This window comes from Helianthus annuus, chromosome 4 (genome assembly GCF_002127325.2).
Source record: "Helianthus annuus cultivar XRQ/B chromosome 4, HanXRQr2.0-SUNRISE, whole genome shotgun sequence".
Classification (NCBI taxonomy): domain Eukaryota; kingdom Viridiplantae; phylum Streptophyta; class Magnoliopsida; order Asterales; family Asteraceae; genus Helianthus; species Helianthus annuus.
Genome location: NC_035436.2, coordinates 67556694 through 67567435, shown reverse-complemented (window position 1 = coordinate 67567435; position 10742 = coordinate 67556694). Strand labels below are relative to the sequence as shown.

General features: G+C 39.5%; 1 protein-coding gene across 1 annotated transcript; it reads right to left on the bottom strand.

The window, feature by feature from the left end:
* Positions 1 to 3112: 3112 nt before the first annotated feature.
* LOC110924942 (glutamic acid-rich protein-like) lies at positions 3113 to 5137 on the bottom strand. The gene is made up of 2 exons (XM_022168913.1): positions 4339 to 5137; positions 3113 to 4086 (listed from the first exon to the last, which is right to left on the bottom strand). Exons 1-2 carry the CDS (start codon positions 5135 to 5137, stop codon positions 3113 to 3115), a joined length of 1773 nt encoding a protein of 590 aa, XP_022024605.1.
* Between the last annotated feature and the right edge of the window lie 5605 nt (positions 5138 to 10742).

Below are 10742 nucleotides of genomic sequence, written 5' to 3'. Positions count from 1 at the left end.
ATGCTTTACAACTTCTTCAGAATAATTTTGTCCATTTTGAAGATGTAGAGCTACATTACACTGAATCAAATGACCATTTCCAGCAGATGCACTTTGAACACTTGGAGGATTCACACTTGAAAATCCACTAGTGTTGACTGAGCTTGGACTAGATGTTCCGGATGAGTTTCCTGCACTAAAAGTTGTTTGAATTTTTGGACTCGCTTCAACTGTTTGAACATTTCCTTTATAGTACAGTTTTATATCTTGCTGATGACTTGAACTGTTCATTCTAGCGATTTTCTGTTGTTCAAGATCCCGTGCCTCCAGCTTCTCAATAAACTGTGCAATTGATAACCTGCTAAACTGTCCAGAATTCTTCAGTATCATCAAATATGTACCCCATTCCTTTTGTGGTAACGCGTCAGCAAGCTTTTCTACGCATTCTGCTGGAGTTTTTGTAATCTTCAACTGTGACATGGTGCATACAAGATGACAATATCTCTCAATAAGAGTCTTTGTTGTCTCACCAGGCATGCACGTAAACAATTCAAACTCTTTTTTCAACAAAGCTGCTTTACTCTGTAGCATTTCAGTACTTCCTTCAAATTTCTTTTTAAGAGCTTCCCAGATAGAATAAGCACTTTCATCATGTTGAAGCAACACAAATATATTCTCTTTAACAGCTTGTTGTAACAGATTGATCATCATTTTTTCTGCCTTATAACTCTCTCTCTCTCTTGCTCAGTGAAATCTGAAATAATTTTACCGACTCCCACTGAATTCTGTGGCCTCTCATACTGAGTTTCAATACTTTCCCAAGCCTTTAAATGGTTTGCTTGAACCCAATTCTCGAACCGTTTCTTCCATCCATGATAGTCTTCAATTCCTATAAGTTTCGGGGGTTTTTGCATTGTTCCGATTTCATTCTCCATGGTCATGGTTTTAGCAATATCAGATGGATTAGTCGGGGTTGTAGCAAAAGCGTTGTAGAACTCAGTATCCATTTTTTGGTATTGAAGAATTTCTCAAACAAGCTTTCAAACTAACTGGTTCTCCTTGTAAAACACCTGACAACAAATCAAACAAAACACAATCAGTTTTTAAGACTTATCAGTTAACCAAATAAGACTGATACTCAAACTGATGAATATTCTGTGCGGACATAAGGTTGACACACTGTGCGGACAGCTAAGACCTGGATCAAATACGAATGACTTGACCCTTTTACGTGCAAACTGACAGACTTTCAAATGACCTGATGAATACTTCAACTGAACTGAATCAATTTCAAGCGACCTTGTATGAATGAGATTGATGTGACTCGAATTTGGTGCAAACTGAGCCAAAACTCACAACACAAACTGACCCAAATCTTACAACCTTTCTGGCCCAATCAAAACCCAAACAATGATCTAATTTCAACCCGTGCAACTTAGACAACTTTAGTGGGCTGACACCTTTTAAAACTATTTAATCGATGAATGTAACAGGCCGATAAGACTTGAATGAGCTATGACAATTTACAAAAATCACATGCAAGCTGACACAATCATGTGGTTTCTTTTCCAAATTAATAACATCCTCGAAATCTATTGGGCCGCAAGTCTGGATCAATATACATGGACTGAAGACAATTTATTTATCCGACAACTTTAGAACAAACTTGATCTCATTGGGCCGTGAACTCCACTAATCCTTCAACTAATTGGTCCGATGAGTCTTGAAGGGACAACAGTCACATGGGCTGGATTGGATCTCAAAATTAAAAGTGATAGACAATTTCTTTTTCAAAAAACGTACAACTTGTTTCACTTGAATTGATGGTCGACAACTTTAAGGCATATCACAATTTCATTGGACCTTCACACAACCTAAAAATATGAGCTGATAACTTTTTAATTTTGTTTGCACTAAAGATGAGTGACCAACAATTTGTTTTAATCTGAATGGACCTCCAAACTGAATGTCATGTGAATGAGTTGATTTCCGACAAAAAAATATATTTCAAAAACTGATATTTGATGTTAATCACGTGATCTGAACCTATTTCACACCACTCGATGCACCTTCAAGCGATCATACGTTTTCAATCGATGTGACACCTTTTCAAACGGAATGCTTTCTCAAACGGACACAACCCAATGTTTCAAACAGAACACATGTTTCAAACAGGATAGGCCAGTTTCAAACGACAACGACATTTTCAAACGGAATCGGTCAATTTCAAGCGGAATAAACAGTTTCAAACGGTCAGTTCAAACGGAATAGTCAATTACAAACAGAATAGCATGTATTTTCAAACGATAGAGCAGTTTTCAAACGGAAGGTCTCTGTTTCGTTCAAACGGACACCAGTTTTCAATCCATTTTTACCACTTTTACTTCGAATTTTGAACTGATATTCTCAAGGGTTTGTAAAAACACAATTACGCACACATTGTGAAAGTTTTAGCCGATTTTAACCGTGAAAAAGTTTAATTTTCTAAAAAGAAAGGTGTAGAAACAGAAATCGCAGCTGAATTGTATAGAACTCTTCTTCCTGAGCTCTGATACCACTTGTAGGATCGTTTTCAAACCCGAACGAGTCGATCAGAATAGTTTATCTCTAAACGAAAGGTGGAAACAGATGTGTAGAGTTCAATTCAGCAAGATTCACACTTTAAACTGTTGAAAGATTGATTTTATAACAATTTACAACCTGACAACACTTCGGCAGCACTTCGTTGCACAAGCCGGAAAAGTTACAAATGATGAAAATTTGAAGACTATTTATAGGAAAGGACCCTTTCGTTTGAAGGTCTTCAAACGGAATGGCTTCAAACTAAACCCTCTTCAAACTTTCAGCTTCAAACTAAACCCTCTTCAAACTTTCAGCTTCAAACTAAACCCTCTTAAAACTTTCAGCTTCAAACTAAACCCTCTTCAAACTTTCAGCTTCAAACTAAACCTTTGAAAGTGTAGTAAACCGAGACTCGATATAAGACAAAGACAACAGATGTATGCACCAACACGTAATCACGCTATTGGTTGATGTCGAAAGCATTCAGCTCTTCCTCAAAATCGAACTTAAAATCATCTTCTTTCACATTGAACATTTTCAGTACCTCATCCAACGTGTAAGTATGCCTTATCTAACCTTCTTCAACATGAGGTTTAATTCGAAGAATCAACTTCTCAACTTGATCAACATTCTGATCATCACCATGCTCCCCCTTTCCTTCAGCTCCCCCTGTCTCTTCATTCACACTGTCATTCAAAAAATCATCAAAAGTTCCTTGACTTGACTGTTCAGTCACCTTAATTCCCATACCACCTTGAGCATCATCATCATCATTATCAGAACCATGACTGCTAGCAGAAAAGACTTTCTCATCATTATCATCTTCCTCGTCATCACCCTCTTCATCATCATCCTCATTTTCATCATCCTCATCATCACCTTCTTCCTCAACATCCTCTTTTTCATCATCTTCATCATCATCACCAGCAAGATCCTCTAAAGATACATTCTCTTCAAAGACTCTAGAAATAGAGGATATAGGAACAAGGTTTTCAATCACTAAAGATGGAACAATTGATCTTTCAACAACTGCCACACTGCTTTCAGTACCCTTTCCCTTATCTTTTATCTGTTCATCAATCTCAGCTTGGCGTTTAGCCCTAAGCTCTTCAACTTGTATCTCTTCAAATCTTTGTTCAATCGACGTTCCGAGCATATTCTCCACTACTTTATTCAACATGTAGAACTCGTGCTCTTTCAGTGCCTTTGCAGCCTCAAGCTCTTTGTTTTTTATCTCGAAATATTTGTTCTGTTCATCTCTGCGAGCCTTTTCTTCTTCAAGTTCAGCCACTCGCACCTTCAGGAAATCAATCTCAGTCTGATCCTTATCAATCTTCTTTAACAAAGACTTGTTTTCAGATTCTAGCTTCTTTAGACGCATTTCTAGAATCTTTTCCCGATCAGCTATTTTCTTGCTCTCAGCTGCTAACACATTGTTTTCATTGAACACGTCATCCATCTTCTTTTCTAGCTTCTTAACTTGTTCATCGTTTGCAAAGCCAAAATCTCCAATATCTTCAAGATTATCCGGAGGAATATGAAGACCTTTGTGTCCAGAAGAACCAGGAGTTAGTTGAATTTGAGTGAGTGGTGGTGTTTTGAATATTTCTTGAGATGTGAATAAGGTTTGTTGTTGTGGTGGTGAGAGATGTAGTGGTGAAAGATGTAATGGTGATGGTTGTCTGGGTGGTGTTGGTTGTTTTGGTGGTGAAGGTTGTTGTGGAGGTGTTGGTTGACGTGGTGATTTTATTGGTGATTGATGTGGTGTAGGTTCAGGTGGTGGTGTTGGTGGTTTACTCGGTTCTTTGGAAGGTTTCTTCTTTAACACAATCTTCAGCTTCGTAATCTTCGTAGTAACTTTCATTATCTTAGGAGATACAATTCTTTTTCTTGCTCCGGCTTTCTTTCTACCACTTGAAGGTGATTGCGATTCATAGACATGCTTAGGAGATGGAACGTATGCAACATCATCTTTCTCCTGTCTCTTCCTCTTCCTTAATTGTTTCTCTTTCTCTGTTGCTTCTTGAATTCTTCTTAGACGTTCAGCCTCATCTATTTCATCATCTGAAGAACTCGAAGAACTTGTAGTATCTTTATCAACATCATCACCTTCGATATCTTCAATAACCTTCTCTTTCTCAGCTTCTACATTAGCAGCTTGCTCAGACACTAAATCATCAACATTTAACATCACTTGATCAATATCAGCATACGGATCTTCTTCCGCGGTTACCACCGGCTCTTCAACCTCAGGCTCATCAATCAATAACGTCTTTGCCACTTTCTTTTGCTTTTTCTTTGGCTGTGACGAAGACCCCTCACCCTCCTGTGATTTAGGGGCAACCTTTTTGCCTCTCCTCCTTGTTTCTTTGACAAACCAGTCATTACGTGTGGTTTTGAACTCCTCAAGAGTTTTTAGCTCATCAATGTAAGCTGCTTCCTTCATTTCTTCTTCATTTCTCCAGTTTTGGTGATTGACTGGATCAGGATCAACGTAGTTCACATCTTTGATATATCCGAAGAATTCAGCAACTGTCTTTGGTTCAGGATGGTTTGGGTGATATCTTGCAAGCTGCTTGAGAGAATTGTTGCTCATGTGTGACTGCACTAACAAATCGTTCTTCAAATTATGTTCAATCTATGGATATGCATGATCGATCAACATCTGCACGAATCTTGGATAAGTCCAAGTCCTGCTCTTTGTTGTAATATTCTCGGCCATGTAGTGAAAAACAATGTGCGAGAAGTTATACTTTTTGTTCAGAACCAATGCAGTGACCATGTTCATCTGGTAGTCACGCATGGTATCGTACCCTCCTTTGGTATGGCTGAGTGACATTAATACACAATGAACAATAAACTTGTAAGGTTTCTGAAATTTTTACTTCAAATAATTTCCAACATTTAGTGCACCAACATATCCAATCCTCAACACGCAACCCTTGACCATTCGTTCAGGAAACTTTGTTGGCGAGTCTGCATCGTCTGGAAAATTCACAACCTCACGAGTGAGTGCCTCAGTAACAACAATTTCCTTCTTTTCATTATGCACCTTCACAATTGAATAAATTGCTTTGTTTGCTTCATCATATGTTGAATGCTTCCAGAATCGTTTAATGTGTGACTTGTATAAAGGACGTTGATCGGTCAAAGCTTTTTGAATTGGTACTCGACCCATGAACTCCATAATACTACAGAATTTGGCCAATTCTGTATTTTTCTTCACATCAAGGTCACAACAACTATTGTGAAGTGGATCAGATATAACGTTGGAGCCCTGCAAATCATTAAAACACAACATGAATCACACACTTAGAAAAATCTCAACATGACGCACATACAAGCGAAATCAAAAGAAATGTCTAAGTATTACAAGCGAAATCAGACAAGACACTTAGAGGCGAAATCAACATAGATCACTTAAAAGCGAAATCACAAAATTGAGTTTTGGAGCGGAATCAGATTGAACACATTGATGCAAAATCTCCTAACACTCAGAAGTGGAATCACAACATCATCTTTGGAGCGGAATTAGTTTGTAAACTTAGGAGTGAAATCACCAGAACATCACAAACTCATCATCTGGAGCGGAATCATAATTTCCGCTTTGGAGTGGAATTAACATTCATTTTACATTACAAGCGAAATCATGACTAAACTTACAAAACCCATCAACTCATAAAATTAAAATGATTAACATGTTAATCTGAGAACTCCGATCAAAGGGTTGTGCTTTAATTTCAATTTTAACCCAAAACATGCCCTAGATCTAAACTTGAACAATCTGTGTATCGACAAACATCAATAAACCCTAGATCTATCACAATCAACACTCAAAACTTGAAATTCATTACAATCCGACAACATGTGTTTGTTTTCTTGTTCAGATTTAACAGTTAAAAACCCTAATTCTATGTTTTTGGTTCAGTTCATAGCCGACAGACATGAATACACATGATATTGACAGATTGGAGCCTAAATCTACCTTGCCCATGATTAATAATTGTGATTGCTAACAATAATCACAAGATTTGACTGAAATCGGGCAGCAATTCGGTAGAACAACGATGAAAATGGGGTTTTGCTCTTAGTCGCTGAGAGAGAAACACTTTGGCGGAATTAGGAAAGTGACATAGGAGCGGAATCAACAAGCCTTTTATAGGTGGTCTGATTCCACTCGTAATGGTCCAATGTGTCTTCTCGAGCGAAATCAGCAATTCAGCTACAAGCGGAATCAGAACCAGAAGCAGCTAGGAGCAGAATCAGATTTTAATGTGAAACTTGTATTTTCGAGCGAAATTAGAATGTAATTTTCAAACTTTTTGAATTTTTAACATTTTGATTGTTCACCGACACACCCAGTTAACCAAGTCCAAGTTAATGAACTTGGTCAACTGTTTGGCCTACCAAGTCCAAGTTAATGACCTTGGCTGACCGTATTATGAAGTACGCTGACTTTTCGATCTGAAAACAGTTCAAATTAATGAACTTTCGAACTTTTTGCACTTTCAAACACTTTTTCAGTCTATCAAACATGTACCAATCACATTTAAGTATCTCCTGCTTACCCAACCCTCATCAAAACAGACATGATCTGCACAAGGCTTTGATCATCTGATTCCCAACGTCGGTTGTCGAAAATAAGATGAAAAAATAAAATCTTTTTGGATATTTAACAGGATAAACTGAAATATGTACACACAATCTTTTTGTGAGCGTGTTAGGGGATCATATCAGCATTTAACAAGACACAAGCACCGTTAAGCTACTGTTTCATACCAAGCCTTAAACAATTCGCATAGATTGCCGATATACTGATCCTCTTATATTTTCACAGAACTTTCAATCTGTCCGGGATACAGAATTAATGTTTTAAGACTTAAACCTTTACATGTGTCCCACCTCAGTATATACTCCCATATCCAGATCCCAATATTCAGTCTTACAGGTGAGTATACCTAGATGATATCTGTAATGGGGTGAATTGCGAGGGCCGTGAGAGCTCAGGTCAATACTTCCGTATACGTAGAGAGATGACGGCTTCGACTTTACGGTGGGTTCCCTTTAGAGAATCTTTTTTTACAACAGCACATGATTTGACATTTTGCAATGTTTAATCATTTTTTATGCTGAGGGGTGGCTTTACAAGTAAAGCATTGCGTAAAGCATTATTAGGGGACTAGGTCAGTATTTCCATACAGCAGAAGTCCCGGGATAATACCCCAGATATCACTAAGCATAAAGACCTAGTATCTTAGAATAAGGGACCTTTCAAACGAGATTTCGGGGGTTACCCATATATCCTGGAGGTGTTCCCCACGTAAAAGCAAGTAAATTTTATGTTTATATCCCAAACAGACCTACTAATTTTGTAAAAACCTATCGGCACATCTTTAGCGAGACTGCTTAATGCGTTTTAAACGTTACATTTCTTTAGCGTACTGTGTCCGTCTAGCTGATGTACTGTCATTTCCCTATTATACACAAATTCTTTTTCAAGTTTTCTAATGTTTTTGAATTTTTGAATTTTATCATGTTTTTGTATTTTTCTGCGAATTTCTCCCCCTAAAAAGAAAAACATATTTTTGTGTTTTTGTTTTTATCGAAAAGCAGAAAACAAACTATACAGAAAGTTGACAACACGACATGGTTCACATCTGATCGCCGCCCTCCTCGGCTTCACATTCTACCACCCTCCCAGATCGCAGATTTTTCATCCCGTTCAATTTTAGAAGATAACAAAATCTCTTTTTGTCAAAGGGTTTTGTATCAAAATCAGCTTTCTGATCATCGGTGTGTATGTGCTCAATCCGGATTAACTTCTTCTCCTGACAATCATGGATGAAGTGGTGACGGATTTCGATATGTTTCGTTTTAGAATGGTGAACCGAGTTTTTAGTGATGTTTATGGCTGCTTCGTTGTCCACATAAGTCGGCGTATCCAAGAATTGCAAACCGAAGACGCGCATTTGCTGTTGGATCCATAGGATCTGTGAGCAACAGCTGGAGGCTGAAACGTATTCAGCCTCACACGTAGAAAGCACCACTGCGGTTTGTTTCTTGCACTGCCAGGTAACGAGTCAAGTTCCGAAGAACTGACACCCATCAGTGGTGGACTTTGCATTCTGCTTGAAGCTTCCGAAATCAGAATCAGCGAAACCTGATAGGGAGAAGTCACCCGAGCGAGGATACCACAAGCCGATGCTTGGGCAGCCTTTCAAATACCATAAGATACGTTTGACAATCGTCATGTGTGACTGTTTTGGGCTCAATTGATATCTGGCACAGAGACATGTCGGGTACATGATGTCCGGTCTGGAGGCAATGAGATACATCAGAGATCCAATGATTGACCGGTACAGTGTCTCGTCCACTTTCACTCCACTTTCGTCTAGACAAATCCCGTGATTTTGTTCAAGGGGGGTTGCTGCAGGACTGCATTCAGTCATAACAAACTTGTCAAGCACATCCTTCACGTATTTCATTTGGTGAATGAAGATTCCATCGGGCATCTGCTCCACCTGCAGCCCGAGGAAGAACTTCATCTCCCCCATCGAACTCATCTCAAACTTTTTCTTCATTACTTTCTCAAACTCTTTACAAAGATCGTCGTTGGTGGAACCAAAAATAATATCGTCAACATAAATCTGCACGACCAACAAATGGCCTGCCACTTCCTTTGTGAATAAAGTACTATCTACTGTCCCTCTTGTGAACCCGTTGGCCAACAAATATTAGGAAAGCGTCTCGTACGAGGCTCTCGGGGCCTGGTGTACTCCGTAAAGCGCTTTGTCCAGCAGATAGACCTTGTTTTTGTGCGGTGGATCTGTGAACCCCGGCGGTTGTCCCACATACACTTCTTCTTTGATTTTTCTGTAAAGGAAGGCAGATTTGACGTCCAGCTGGTACACTTTAAAGTCTTTCCATGACGCAAAAGCTAGGAAGATCCGAATCGCCTCGAGTCTAGCAACCGGCGCGTAAACTTCATCGTAGTCGATGCCTTCTTGCTGACTAAAGCCTTGTACCACTAGTCGTGCTTTGTTTCTCACCACGACTCCTCTGTCATCCCTTTTGCACTTGAAAACCCACTTTGTTTTAATCAACTTTTGATTCTGTGGAAGATCGACAAGTCTCGAAACACCCAGCTTTTCAAATTGTTGCAGCTGTTCCTGCATCACATTTACCAAGCTATCCTCAGTCAACGCCTCTTTGTAAGTTCTGGGCTCGATCTGCAAAATATAACACTTTAATGAGAATTCTTCCTGCAAATGAGCAACAGAAGAATAAAAACATGTAACAGCTCGATTGATTTGGTCTCGGGTTTTGACACCACTCTGCAGGTCACCAATTATTTGCTCTGGCGGATGGTAAGACAAAGTCCGAGGCATAATGGTGTCAGGCACAATCACTTCCGATTGCAAGTTTGATATATCAAGATAAACGGTTTGATACTCAGCTTCCGTCGAAGTAACATTTGGTTCCTCATCAAAGGTCGGAGTAGATTCCTCCTCTGAGTCGTCAGAATTGTCAAATGTTGGAGTTGGTTCCTCTGGTGGTTCATGAGCTGTTCCACTCAGTCCGGCTTCATCATTGTGAGTACCCTCGGTGAGTGGAGAAACTACTAGCGGTCTAGGCACTTGCTCCTGTGATATAGATTGCTGGTACTGGTACAGAAGTGCTAGTTCCTCGTCACTCGGCTGAAGCGGTAGTTGAAACGACTCCCAGAGCTTGTCATAATCGAACAGGAATCTTTGTCCGGGAAGTTGTGGAGATGGAGTGTGCTTCTGACAATCCACATGCTGAACTTGTATCACTTTCCCCAGGCACGGTACGAACACCCTCTTCAATGGGCTTGCGTAACCTACAAAGAAACCCTCATTTGATTTAGCACCAAATTTTCCATTCTCATCAATAAACGTACACGGAGACCCAAATGGCTACAGAAACTCAAGATTCGGCTTGTATCGGTGAAGCAACTCAAAGCATGTCTTTTTGTACTTTTTGACGGTGAGAACGCGATTCAATGTATAACAGGCCGTAGATACTGCTTCGCTCCAGAAGAAGATCCGTAGTTTGGAATCGGCCAACATTGTTTGAGCTGTCTCTATTAGGGTCCGATTCTTTCGTTCAGCAACGCCGTTCTGTATGGTGTGTACGGCGCACTGAATTCATGAAGAATTCCCTTCTCATTGCAAAACTCG